The 13,795-nt window shown below is 45.2% G+C and overlaps 1 protein-coding gene and 1 pseudogene across 2 annotated transcripts in view; one reads left to right on the plus strand and one right to left on the minus strand.

The window, feature by feature from the left end:
- NPC1 (NPC intracellular cholesterol transporter 1) overlaps positions 1 to 13,795 on the plus strand; it is a 54,396-nt gene that overhangs the window by 39,546 nt on the left and 1,055 nt on the right. For both annotated transcript variants that reach the window (XM_030336624.1, XM_030336625.1), the window contains exons 12-24: positions 2,148 to 2,337; positions 2,766 to 2,948; positions 3,652 to 3,766; positions 5,494 to 5,621; positions 5,715 to 5,855; positions 7,021 to 7,110; positions 7,547 to 7,734; positions 8,062 to 8,177; positions 8,794 to 8,923; positions 10,239 to 10,439; positions 11,407 to 11,638; positions 12,378 to 12,491; positions 13,223 to 13,385. In XM_030336624.1, the coding sequence (XP_030192484.1) occupies positions 2,148 to 2,337; positions 2,766 to 2,948; positions 3,652 to 3,766; positions 5,494 to 5,621; positions 5,715 to 5,855; positions 7,021 to 7,110; positions 7,547 to 7,734; positions 8,062 to 8,177; positions 8,794 to 8,923; positions 10,239 to 10,439; positions 11,407 to 11,638; positions 12,378 to 12,491; positions 13,223 to 13,385 (1,991 nt within the window). The remainder of the gene's footprint in view (positions 1 to 2,147; positions 2,338 to 2,765; positions 2,949 to 3,651; positions 3,767 to 5,493; positions 5,622 to 5,714; positions 5,856 to 7,020; positions 7,111 to 7,546; positions 7,735 to 8,061; positions 8,178 to 8,793; positions 8,924 to 10,238; positions 10,440 to 11,406; positions 11,639 to 12,377; positions 12,492 to 13,222; positions 13,386 to 13,795) is intronic.
- Positions 1,589 to 1,687, minus strand: LOC115498856 (annotated as a pseudogene).

Here is a 13,795-nt window from a genome sequence, read left to right on the forward strand (position 1 = left end):
ATTCAAGTTGTAACATGTATCAGTACCTCATTCCTTTTTATGGCTGCATAATGTTTCATCCTATGGATATACCACATTTTTATCCACTTATCATTTGATACACATTTGGGTTGTTCCTACCTTTTTGGCCATTATGAATAATGCTACTGTAGACATCCATATACAGATTTTTCTGTGAGCTTCTATGTTTTCATTTCTCTTGGATATATAACTAGGAGTAGAATTTCTGGGTCATATGGTGACTCTTTGAAGAACTGCCAGAGTGCTTTCCATGGTGGCTGCACCATTTTACATTCCACCAGCAGTGTATGAGGGTTCTAATTTCCCCACGTCCTCCCCAACATTTGTTAGCTGACCTTTCGATTCTAGCTGTCTTAGTGGGTGTGAATTGGTATTTCATTGCAGTTTTGATTTGCATTTCCCTGAAGGCTAATGATTTAAAGCCTCCGTTTTGGTGCTTATTGGCCATTTGTGTAACTTCCTTCGAGAAATGTCTATTCCTATCCTTTGCCTGTCTTTAGCTGGATTATTTGTATTTTTATTATTAAATTGTAAGAATTCTTACATATTCTACAAGGCCGCCATCAGCTACATGATTTCCGGGTATTTACTCCCATTCTTTGGCTTGTTTTGTTTTCTTGATGGTGTCTGTTGAAGCACAAGTTTTTAGTTTTGAAGTCTAGTTTTTCTAGTTTTTTGTTGCTCATACTCTCAGTGTCATATCTGAGGAACCATTGCCCAGTCCAAGGACATGGAGATTTATGCCTGTGTGTTATTTGGAGAGTTTTATACTTTGTTTATTTATTATGTTTATTTATGTTTACTTTTGAGAGAGAGACAGCACAAGTGGGGGAGGGGCAAAGAGAGAGGGAGACCAAGAATCCGAAGCAGGCTCCAGGCTCTGAGCTGTCAGCACAGAGCCCAACGTGTGGGGCTCGAACTCACGGACCGTGAGATCATGACCTAAGCTGAAGTCGGACACTTAACAGACTGAGCCACCCAGGTGCCCCCAGGGTTTTATATATTTAGTTCTCACCTTTGGGTCTTTGATCCATTTGAGTTAATTTTTTCATGTTAACATGAGGAAGAATCTAATTTCATTCTTTTTTGCATGTTGCTATCCAGTTGTCCCAGACCATTTGTTGAAAAGATTATGCTTTCTCTCATTGGGTAGTCTTGCCATCTTGTCAAAAATTAGGTGACCATGGATACCTGGTTTATTTCTAGACTCTTAGTTGTATTCCTCTGATCTTTGATTTTTATGTCTGTCTTTGTGCTGATACCACACTCTCGTGACTACGGTTGTTTTGTAGAAAGTGTGAAATCAACAAGTGTGTGTCCTCCTCCTTTGTCCTTCTTTGAAAAAGAAGGGTTTCGCTCTTCTGGGCACCTTGCAGTTCCATGCGAATAGTAGAATCAGCTTATCTTTCTATGAAGAAGTCAGCTGGGGCTCATAGGGATGGCATTGAATCTGTAAATCAACTTTTAAAAGTTTGTTCCATGAGCGTATGTCTTTATTATAATATGCTTTGTTTAGGAATCTTTTTTAGTGAAAAAGAAAGGAGACCATGAACCAACTTTTTTTTTTAAACAAACACTTCACGAATTTGTCAGCTTTGCTCAGGGGCCATGCTGATCTTTTCTTGTTCATTCCAGTTTTAGTATATGTGCTACCAAAGCCAAACCCGCGGACCAACTTTTAAACTTGTTCTAGGGGTGCCTGGGTGGCTCAGTTGGTTAAGCGTCTGACTTTGGCCAGGTCATGATCTCATGGTTCATGAGTTCAAGCCCCGTGTCAGGCTCTGTGCTGACAGCTCAGAGCCTGAAGCCTGCTTCAGAGTCTGTGTCTCCCTCTCTCTCTGTCCCTCCCCCACTCATGCTCTTTCTCTCAAAAAATGATTAAATATAAAAATAAAATAAAATAAAATAAACTTGTTCTAAACTAGATTCAAGTGGTAGAAACTTCAGCGTGTCTGGAATTTTGTACTCTGGGGGTGTCTCACCTTCTAGTCTCCAGCGTGTAGAAAATCCCAATGTGGGCATAGGTTAAGTAGACATGATTTGTGTGTCATAGAAGTTGGAAAGAAGTGTCTCACTTAGCTGTCACTAAGCTTTAACTAAAAATATAAAATTTGCTCACTCTTTAGGTTTATTAATTTTGTGAAAAACTACAAGAATCCAAATCTGACCATTTCTTTCACTACTGAGCGAAGTATTGAAGATGAACTAAATCGTGAAAGTAACGGTGATATTTTCACTGTTATAATCAGCTATGCCATCATGTTTCTGTACATTTCCATAGCCTTGGGGCACATCAAAAGCTGTAGCAGGCTTCTAGTAAGTGGTGTTTGTGTGTGTGTCTGTGCTGGAGAGAAATGGTGATGCATCGCATGATGTCATTTTTTGCCTCTACTTAATCGTAACTCATTTTGTTCAAAACTAGTGTACATTCCCCTGTGTTTTAATCGTATGTAACATTTCTGTTTCCTGCGACTGTTTTCTCCAGGTCCAAGCCTTTGGTTTATTTTAAACTTACAATTTATTTCCCATAATCCAGTTTTTTCTAATTTGTCCACACCATCAGCTAAGAATGGTTGCTTATAAAACATTGCTAGGGAAGACCTAGAATATTTTTCATTTCTTCTCTCAAACTCAGGACTTTTAACTCCAAATCGGCTATACCCAAAAAGAGGTAAAACACGAGGACCTTTTAGTCATAGGACAAATGATACGCTGACAGTTTGTGTCTTTGTCGCATGTCCCAGGTGGACTCTAAAATCTCCCTCGGCATCGCGGGGATCCTCATTGTGTTGAGCTCAGTGGCGTGCTCGTTGGGCATCTTTAGCTACATTGGGATCCCCCTCACCCTCATTGTGATCGAAGTCATCCCATTCCTGGTGCTGGCTGTTGGGGTGGACAACATCTTCATTCTGGTCCAGACCTACCAGGTATATTTTCATTGTCTCACAGAGCTGGGCATCTGACCAAAAACTGGGCTCCATTAATGGCTCTGCAGTTCCATGCAGAGTATTTGTGAGGGTGGACAATGAGGAGGCTTTGGTTCCCTGTGTTGCCGATTGGTGTCCATAGCTTGTTTGGGACATTTCGAGACCAAGAAGTTCATCCTTCTCTTTGGTTGGTGATTTAGATATATAAAGTGAAAATTCATGTTTTAAATATGTATGAAAAAATGGCTCTTGCGCTTGTGGAAAGTATTTTGGACATGCCTGTTATTAAAATGATTCTCCAATAGTGTAGAAGAATCAGAGATTGCCAGAGATGCCGCTGATGGAGAAAATGGTCTCGGTCAATTTATTCTGTCCCGGTCCCCTTACTTGGAGACTCATTGGCATGTAAGAGTGTCTTTAAATGGTCCAGCCACCTGCAGCCTGCATTCCATGTATTTTCCTGATAAGATGATCCAGTCTTGCCTTGAGCTTCTCGCCTGTTACCTAGCAAAGGGGTTTAGTAATACCTGGATGAATTATCATGACAAGTGTGGGTCTCCCATAAAAATTTATGTACAATAAATAGAAGCTGCTAATCATTCTTATTTACCAATGAGTTAACACAAAGCCACAAAGAAGCAAAGAGGTGGCATCGTTATTTAGAAATTTTAACATCCCTTGTTTTGCGTTTTGTTTTTTTAAGCGAGATGAACGTCTTCACGGAGAAGCTCTGGATCAGCAGCTGGGCAGGGTCCTAGGAGAAGTGGCTCCTAGTATGTTCCTGTCATCCTTTTCAGAGGCTGTAGCATTTTTCTTAGGTAATCACTCTTTGAATTCTACCAATCCTACAGTTTTCTGAGCCTCGGAATAGAAGGATCTGGGCTGCTTCCTTGTTTGAGCTTTATTCCATGACTGGAAAGTAGCAGAGCAGACCACGGGAAAATTTGCTGGCAGTATCTGGGGTATCATTTTGGAAGCGTCCTCTTCCTCCTGTTGTTTCAGGACAGTGTTGATGTTGGGGTCTGGGATGACACATACCTGGAACTCTTCTTTGGCTCCTCTTTTTGTCTCCCATGGCCAGTGTTGATCTTTGAAAAGGGCATTCTCACAGAGCCGCATAGCATTCCATGCAGAGTCCACAGGTGTTGGCCTGCAGGGAGTTTGCCCATGTTCTACCAGACAGCCTTCTGCCTCTGTGCCTACAGAGCACTGGGGGAGCACTGTATGGGCCGCGCCTCATACAGGGAGAATAAGCTGCAGCAAAAACCAGCGCTCCCATGTTTCTTTCATATGGAGAAATCACCAGCCAGCCTCACTGGCAGGGCGGCCTGCCCCCATCTCTGGTGTGCAGTAACAGCAGAACGAGAAAACTGAGTGCATCTTCTGAGGAGGAGGCTGGATTAGAATTGCCCCACAAGTCCAGAGAGAGACACAATTTGCGGGTCACAAATGGAAATGCTTCCTTTGGCTACTCAGTCACCTTACATGGGGCTGTTGTAGGGTCACTGAAGGTAGCCATCTTTCAAATCAGACGCGCTCATATGCTCTTCGTCATTTCCACAAAGCAACGCGCTTTGACGCCTGTGGCCCTTATACTTCCTCTTGATGGATATAGGTGCAACAAGTTATTTTCTCTTTTTACCTTTTTTAGCAGAAAACCAGCACAAGTGTGATGGTAATAGACACTGTGCCTCAAGGCTGGAGTGACTTTGTGGGGACAGTAAGAGCAGTAGAGGTTGTGGCACGCAGAGTGCACAGGTCTACATGTTGCTGGCCCAGTGGCGCTGAATCTCATTTTTCTTTCCTTTTCTTTTCTTTTCTTTTCTTTTCTTTTCTTTTCTTTTCTTTCTTTTTTTTTAAAGCAAAGCTGTGAATCTAGATTTTTGTGTAAGACCAAAAGTATTTTGTTAAATACAGGCTACTTATTTTAAGAAACAGCTTTTTATCCTAAGATGGATTGATCTAGTTAGTGTGGGCCACACAGGATACATCTGGCCTCTGGGCCGCCAGTTTGCAGTTCCTGGGTATTAACCTAGTACCTCTGACTTGGAGTGCCCTCAGCTGATTGTGACAGAAGTGGGAGACTAACATTGTTGATGTAATAGCAGAATAGAAATACTGCCTCTCTATAGAGTGAAGCATAGAAGGTACTGTAAGAAATGACCCGTGTTGGCGGTTCCAAAAGTTTAATGTGCATAGCTTTGCCTGGAGAGCCTCTTAAATACAACTGAATTGGGTATGAATTCCCACTGTCCCGATTAAGTAAGATAGGGTTAGAGCATAGGAACCCACATTTTTAACTCGCTAAGTGGTTCTGATGCTGACACCATTTTGCAAAAACATTGGACTTATGGTTTGTTTCCAGTTGTGGTGTGACAACCACAGACTTCAGCAGCGTTCCTCTGTGGCGGTGTTGGGGGGCAAGGGCCTTCTCATGGCTGCAGCCTGTTCTGGCTCCTGACACAGCCCAGCCCACAGTAGTGTAAGACTTGCACAGAGTCCTGTGCTGCAGGGGCCGTGACGTGGCAGCTTCTCACCCCTGCAGGAGCGCTGTCAAAGATGCCGGCTGTTCACACTTTCTCTCTGTTTGCCGGGATGGCAGTCCTCATCGACTTCCTTCTTCAGATTACCTGTTTCGTGAGTCTCTTGGGGTTAGACATTAAGCGTCAAGAGGTAAGTTAACAGGATCACAGTCTCCTAATTAGAGTCTAGAATCTGACTGAAGCAGCCAGAGAGTGTGACCTTTGTTCCTCTTCATCCTCTCAGAAAAACCGTCTGGATGTTCTTTGCTGTGTCAGAGGCTCTGAAGATGGAACCAGTGTCCAGGCTTCAGAGAGCTGCTTGTTTCGGCTCTTCAAGCACTCCTATTCTCCACTTCTGCTTAAGGACTGGATGAGACCAATTGTGGTAGGAGTTCGTGGTTTTCCTTCCCAAAATAGATCTGTCCCATGCATTCTAAGAAATCGGCTCGCAGGGCCCTTGGGTGGCTCACTTGATTAAGCGTCTGACCCTTGATTTCCGTTTAGGTCATGATCTCACAGTTTGTGAGATCGAGGCTCGAGTCAGGTTCTGCGTGGACAGTGTGGAGCCTGCTTGGGATTCTCTCCTGCTCTCTCTGCCCCTCCCTCTGTTCACTCTCTCTCTCAAAATAAATAAATAAACTTAAAAAAAAAAAATCTGCTTGGGAAGGGGACTCTGACAGCTGCTAAGTATATATCCAAAAGCAAATGTGTACAAACATATAAAATATTTTTCTAGCTAGCTTTTAGCAGTCAACATAAGCAAGTTTTTATTTTGATATAATTATACATTCATAGAAAGTTGCAAAGATAGTACAGAGAGGGCCCAGTTTCTTCCTGTGGTCTTACATAGTTGTAGTTCAATGTCAAAACCAGGAATTTGACATTGGCACAGTGTGTGTCCAGTTCTAAGTCATTTTATCACATGTGCAGATTCATGTAACCACCACTGCAATCGATATACAGAACTGCTCTGTCACAACACTCTCCCTCAGGCTGCCTCTGTATAGAGTCACACACAGCCCTCCCCACACCCACTATCCCTAGTCCCCAGCAACCATGCAAGAGCTTTTTGTAGTTTATGTACTGGATGTAGCCAACAGTGATAATCTATCACTTCTCTACTAAAAGCACATAAATTAGTCTCCAGTAATGGTAAAGTAACACTTAACATTTATCGAACACTTCATATTGGGCATTATGCTAAAATCTGGATTACCCCCAGATTTTCTCATTTAATCCACAAAACTATCTTATGTTATACATCTTTTATTTTTCCTATTTTACTGATGAGGAAATAGAAGCTAAAAGAGAGGTTAAGTGACTTCCCCAGGGTCACTCAGCTCATAAGTGATGGAGCCGGGATTTGAACCCAGGTAGTTTGACTCTAGAGAGTATGATCTCAGCCACTACCCCTTCTCTCTACTTACTTAACATGTCGTTTAGACTTTTCAGTTGAGGAAAGTCCTGTTTTTTATGTGTTTTAAGATTTTGTGTTCTTACGTTCTAATACACTAAGCGATCACTGTCTTATAACTCACTTTTCATTTCAGATAGCGATATTTGTGGGTGTCCTGTCATTCAGTGTTGCAGTCCTGAACAAAGTGGAAATCGGATTGGATCAGTCTCTTTCAATGCCAGATGTAAGATGCTTTCTCTTTTATCTTGTTGAGCCAGTGGTGTGAACAAATTTTTCAGAACTTGCCTGCAGTTATTTCAAGCTAATGCCTGCTTCGAAATGCAAGTGCGGACAGGCTCTCCCATGTTAGGAGAAAGCTGTGCCCGTGGGAGTCGTCTTAGCGTTTGAACTCTCAGGCAGCCCACTGGCGAGCCAGAGAAGGCGAGCAACAAGTCTTTTACCTTGTAAGGTGCCCTCCTGAGGGCGGGCCAGCCACGGGAGCTCCTGGGGTGCAGGGAGGGTGAGCAAAAGGGAGCTGGCTGGGTAGGAAACCCCGAATCTGAGCTGGGGGCCTGTCGGCCGGCAGCATCCAGTGCTCTCTTGATCCTTAGCGATCATCACCTCACTTCAACATCATCAGAGCATTCATCCTCTGTCCTATTCTTTGATCCTTTTTTCAGGACTCCTACGTGATGGATTATTTCAAGTCCCTCAAATACCTGCATGCAGGTCCACCTGTGTACTTTGTCCTGGAGGAAGGGCATGACTACACCTCTCTGAAAGGGCAGAACATGGTGTGCGGAGGCATGGGCTGCAATAACGACTCCCTGGTGCAGCAGATATTCAACGCGGCCCAGCTAGACAGCTAGTCAGTACCACCCGGTCGTCTCGTACTGTAGTGGAAGCGGCCAGAGTCCGCGCGGGCCTGAAATTTCTCACTGCAAATGGATTTGCTTAGAAAATTCATTGTTCCAAATCCTGCTAACTCTAGCTTTACCTGAGCAAAAGCTTTTAAAGGACTAATTTACCAATTCATATTCCGAAGTATTTTCCATTAAGTGGTAATGAAACGTGTCTTTTGACTGGGCAGCTGTATAAAATCTAGAAAAAGAAGTTAGGTTTCAGAAAAAGGACTGAATCTAAAGACTTCCTGCCTGTGGAGCAAGTCAGTAACATCTCCCCTCCTTTTCGTTAGTACCCGAATAGGCTTTGCTCCCTCTTCCTGGATCGACGATTACTTTGATTGGGTCAAGCCTCAGTCTTCTTGCTGTAGAGTCTACAACAGCACCGATCGGTTCTGCAATGCTTCAGGTACTTTCATCTCCTTTTCCAAATCTTTCCCTTTTCTCTGAAGACTTTTGACATAATTTGAAGCGAATTTGTACTTCACCTCAGGTTATACTTATGTATCTGCCAGTGCCGGGTCTCATAGCTTTCGTCACCATCCCTTCCCTCAGCCATGGTCTCTGAAGGGGGTTGTGTTCTTTCTCTCCCACCTCCCACCGCGGGGCTGCAGGCTAAGCAGGGCCCGGGCAGGGGCATCTTATGATTGGTGTCTGGCCATAGTGTCTCACAGATGTGCTCCCCTTCATTACCACTGTTGCCCTAGAGTTTTGTTAGGAGTGTTGAAGTTGTCCTAGAATTTTCTTGATAAAAACATGGAAGCTTTGGACTCTGAGAACACCAGCTGAGGTTATCCTCGAAGTGGGAAACCTGCTTCGGGGAAGAAAGTGTGTACAGGCTGCCTCAGGTGAAGATGGGATCTCAGATTTATTAGACTATGAAAATCATCTGTGCTGGAAGCTTTTGGATCTGGAAAAAGATTCAGGAGAAGAATTCCCCCTCATTTCTTTATCAGTGTCTTTAAACGTTTCAAAATCTGGAGACTAATCTTCTGACCTCGGCCCCTCCTCTGTGCTTATTCTAGTGGTTGACCCTGCCTGCATCCGCTGCAGGCCCCTCACCCAGGAGGGCAAACAGAGGCCTCAAGGTGGAGACTTCATGAGATTCCTGCCCATGTTCCTTTCTGATAACCCGAACCCCAAGTGCGGCAAAGGGTAAGTGCCACTGAGCCACTCAGATATGTGCCTGCCTCCCATTGCTGTGCACTGGACAGCTGACGGAGGGCTGGGGTCGAAGCAGTCACGTGGGAAAGGTCTCTTCTCTTCCCCTCCCTGCCCTGTCCCGATCCTTCTGTGAAAGCAGAGAAACCTAAAACACCTTTAAAGAAAACTCCTCCTCATTTTCAACTAGTTTACCCTGGCTCGAGTGTTTGTTCCTTCCTCTCCTGTGTCCTGGCCCCCCTGGCTGCACGGATGGGTGCAGAACCCTGTGCAGGTGTCCAGCAGGGCAGAAGGGGAGCAGGAGCACGTGGCATTTCAGAGTGTGTTTAGTTGTGTCTGTGGGTGTTGGGGACAGCATCTCTGCTTGGCATGCCACCCTGGGTTAAGGTTTAGGTTCTTATAGCCCCCAGCCTGTCTGGACATGATGTTATGGGGTGTCTCACTCCCCTGTCTTGCCATGCGGCCAGTGACCCATGGAAGCAGCTTGTCTGGGCCCAGAAAGAGGGAAGATGGCTGGAAGTCTGGGGTGGGGTGATTCAGAACCTTTTGTAGGAGGAAGATGAGTGTCCACAGGTATGTTAGGTAAACCCTGTTTTTCCTAAGAATGTGTAATTGACCAGAATCCCGTCAGTTGGTCATGTGTGTCATGTCTGCTTTGATACCTATAGTCGGTACTGTGTCTAAAAATAAGAATGAGTCTTGCAGCTTGGTCTGCTCACAGACTGAATGCCTTGGCCTACATAAAACAAATCCAAGTACATTCAGCTTTTAGGAGGGCAGCAGCCACCACTTAAGGGAGCCTCCTGTGTGCCAGTAGCATGCCAGGCTCCTCACTTGTTTCAGTGACTCATCACACAGCCCTGGGAGTAGGTGGCAGTACACCTGTTCACAGAGGACACCACAGCCCAGATTCAGTAACTTTGCCCAGGGTTCTGTGGCCAACACGTGGCACGGCTGAAACCAGTCTTCTGGCCATCAACTCCGGGGCCCTTCCTTTCCCGCCTCCTGTTAACACAACGCCGCTGCGTAAACACCATATGAAAGCACATTTGGTTGTGAGCAAACCAGATAGAGAAATAATAGCACCTGTGCACCAGAACAACCAAGAGCAGTAAAGAAAAGCCAGTGTGCAAGAGAACAAGCTAAAACCTTCCTCATTCCCTTTCAAGGGGCCTTCCCGTCCCTGCACTTGACATTTGGCCTGACCTTTGAGCCCAGGGTCAGATGATTTCACTTAGCCTTGAGTGCTCAGGATCTGCAGATCCCGTACAAGGTGTGGCTGTTCTGACGCCACCGAGTCTTCTCTTAGGGGACATGCTGCTTACAGTTCGGCAGTTAACATCCTCGGCAATGACACGGGTGTCGGAGCCACTTACTTCATGACCTACCACACCGTGCTTCAGACGTCTGCTGACTTTACTGACGCCATGAGAAAAGCCAACCTCATCGCCAGTAACATCACCAAAACCATGGGCCTTGAAGGAAGTAATTACCGTGTGTTCCCATACAGGTAGTGTGAATTTTCTAAGTGAGGGTGTCATAGGTTAGAGCCCACACCCTGGGGGCTCCCTTGGTGGGATTTTGATACTTGGCTTTCATTCTGACACCTTCTCCATCATGAACACAAGCACAGTGCATCAAGGGAAGTAGCATCTGGGCGAAGAGGGCCAGGATCTACAGCACCCACCGAGGTCTGCGTGCTACACATGCAAAACTCTGTCTCTGGGCTAGAGCTCACACTCTGAAAAAGACATACTCTAAGATGGCACCCGAGCGGGAGGGCACAGTACCTGGGGACCAGACTTCACGGAGAGGGCCGAGCTGCTGTTCCTGGTCACAACCGCTGGGTATCCCCGACTGCTGATTACCTGGGACGGTGCCTTTATGGAGGCTTTTCTTTTTTGTTTGGGTGTTTTCCTTACTAAGAGAGTATCTTAGGAGATACTGAATTTGGAAAATATGGAAAAGTAGAAGAAACAAGTGATTTTTCCCCGTGCCTCTGATCTCACTTAAAGAGTTCCGACCTGTTCCTGACAGGACAGCCTGTTTTTCCATTGAGGAAGTTCTCAAATTGGATGTCCCAATTACAGAGAAGAGCTGGTTAACTTTTCCCAAAAAGCATTTTCTGCTCAGGCCCTGCATAGACCCTATTTGACTTGAGGGAATTCTCAGGATAGATCAGGACTTGGTTTTTCAAAATACCATGAAATACTCTGTAAATACCTACGAAGCAGAATAGGTTGGGCTTATGGACATATACAGTACACATTTTGGGTCATTATTAGGCCCTTCTTGGGTGTCAGTGGGCAATCAAAAGTTCGCTAGAATTACTGTAGAGGAGTCTCACACAGACGAGGGCAGTTTATGAACGGGATGTGTCTCAGAGTGGTTTCAGTTTTGCAGTAGTGGCAGCATGAAAGGTAGAGCTTCCAGAAGCAAGAATGAGCTGTGACAGAACCTGCTTCTCTCTTCTCCAGTGTGTTCTATGTCTTCTACGAACAGTACCTGACCATTATTGATGACACGATCTTTAACCTCAGCGTGTCCCTGGGAGCCATCTTCTTGGTGACTGTGATTCTCCTGGGCTGTGATCTGTGGTCTGCAGTGATCATGTGTATCACCATCGCTATGATCTTGGTCAACATGTTTGGCGTCATGTGGCTGTGGGGCATCAGTCTGAATGCAGTTTCCTTGGTCAACTTGGTTATGGTGAGTCCTGGTCCACTCAGTCCATAACTCCTGTGTCCCTTCTATGAACTAGTTCTTGGGGTAAAAGACCAAGGCCAGCTCCTGTTCTTGAACAAACAGGATGGCTGCTAGATGGAGTGAGGATGTGGGAGGTGCTTAGGACATTGAAAATGGGACTTTGTTGTGTTGCGAGGGTATTTTGCCTTTAATTTCTTACTCTGAAGTGTTTGCAAAAACGCTTATAGCCCGATGACAAGATGTTCACTTTTTATTTAGAAAAACTCCTTCCTGATGGAATTCTTAACAGTACCTTTTGCTTCCCATGCAATTGTCAGGTGCTATTTAATCGTCTTGAAGATGTGAGCATTTGAGAAAGCATTAAAACAAAGTGTGTCTGTACTTAAAATATGAACTGTTTGGGGCGGGGGGAGCAGCAGTGAGGCCTGACTAAAGCAAATCTGGTGATTGCGTGCTGGCTCTCAGAGGGTGGGGGTAACGTGGGTTCAGCAAGTTCCCTTAAAACAGGCAAATTCGCTATAGAAAACTGGAGTTCTGGGTGCTGGGCCTTGAGGGTCTCACGAGTTGCCTGGTACAGCTTCAGTTGGTGTGATAGGGGATTGGTATACACAAAGTTAAAGGGGATGCTTCAGGCTCCTGAGCTACCTGGGATGCCCTGCGAACCGTAGATCGTGGGAGAAGAGGGCCTGCTTTCTTAGGATTTTCAACCACAAAAGGATGTAACGGAAGCACTTTTTTCCAGAGCTGTGGCATTTCCGTGGAGTTCTGCAGCCACGTAACGAGAGCATTCACGGTGAGCATGAAGGGCAGCCGTGCACAACGGGCAGAAGAGGCGCTCGCTCACATGGGCAGTTCTGTAAGTAGCCGGGGTAGACATTTCCACATAAAGTGCCTAGCTCGTCAACTGAGTGCTTCTCGGCAGCTGTAAAATTCAGTAGGGAGAACAGAATTTGAATCCTTGTTCAACCAAGGGTAAGTTTTCAGGCATTTCATGAAATAGCTACATCCTGAAATTCTTTATAACTGTTTCCATTGGCAAATCCTTTGTAGACAGGCAGGAGAAGAACCGAGAAGTTTGATTTGAGGACCGGAAGGCCTTTCCATGTAAGACACAGGCCAGCCATATGTTGACAAGCGAGGAAGCTGTCACACTCAGAGCCCACGGTGCAATTTATAGTTCAAGCACAGAATCTTCTTAGGTCAGCTCCACAGCCTGCTTTAGCCTATCAGCCAGTTACTTTGCCGACCTAGAAAATACTGTTACAGAGAACAACTAACACTTGTAATAATTTTAGATAATTAATCGCTTTCACCTAAAAAATACAAGGAAATCTGTTTAAAGACAGAACCCAGTGTCTATGCAGCATACACAGATTTTATTTACCCTTACACCTTTCTTTTTTTTTTTCAGGCCCATAAGCAGCAAATCAATTTCAGGTAGAATGTAATGCTTATTAACTCTGAAGACTGGGGTTCAACCCCCACCCCCATTGCTCTGGGCCTTGCCCATCCAGAAATCAGTGTGTGAGGAAATGTGGAATTAGAGTAGGTTGGTAAGTGCTTTCTAAACCCCGTCTCTTCTTTCAGGTGTTCAGTGGAATCACACTAACAAAATTTGGAGGGATTGTGGTACTGGCCTTTGCCAAATCTCAGATTTTCCAGATATTTTACTTCAGGATGTATTTGGCTATGGTCTTACTGGGAGCCACCCATGGCTTGATCTTCCTCCCGGTCTTACTCAGCTACATAGGTAAGTGTTCTTGTTTTTAAATGGGTAGGGGAAGTATGCTACTAAAGGATAAGAAAGATCTAGAAGCATTCTTTTGTACTAATGGTCATTTAATTGGTACTAAGTGTAAAAAAAAATTCTGAGATGAGAGTCTTGTCTAGGGGCTTCACGGCTGTCCAAACAACTTCACTAGTGAACCACTAACACTTCCTTCCTAACAAGTTCCCCTTGTCTGCCGAACAAGGCCCAGAAGTCAGACGGTGAAGGAGCCTGAGTGGCGGCGGTCCAGGGGGTTCCTCCCTGCTATGGAGAGGAGTGGCTGGGCCGCTGGCCACAGCCCAGCAGTGCTGAGAGCACCTTCTGGTCCCTTCCTCCCTGTGCCAGCAAAGTGCTCCCTCTGCTCCTCGGGTCATGTCTTGAGACTACCCTTA

The sequence above is a fragment of the Lynx canadensis genome, chromosome D3 (assembly GCF_007474595.2).
Source record: "Lynx canadensis isolate LIC74 chromosome D3, mLynCan4.pri.v2, whole genome shotgun sequence".
Classification (NCBI taxonomy): domain Eukaryota; kingdom Metazoa; phylum Chordata; class Mammalia; order Carnivora; family Felidae; genus Lynx; species Lynx canadensis.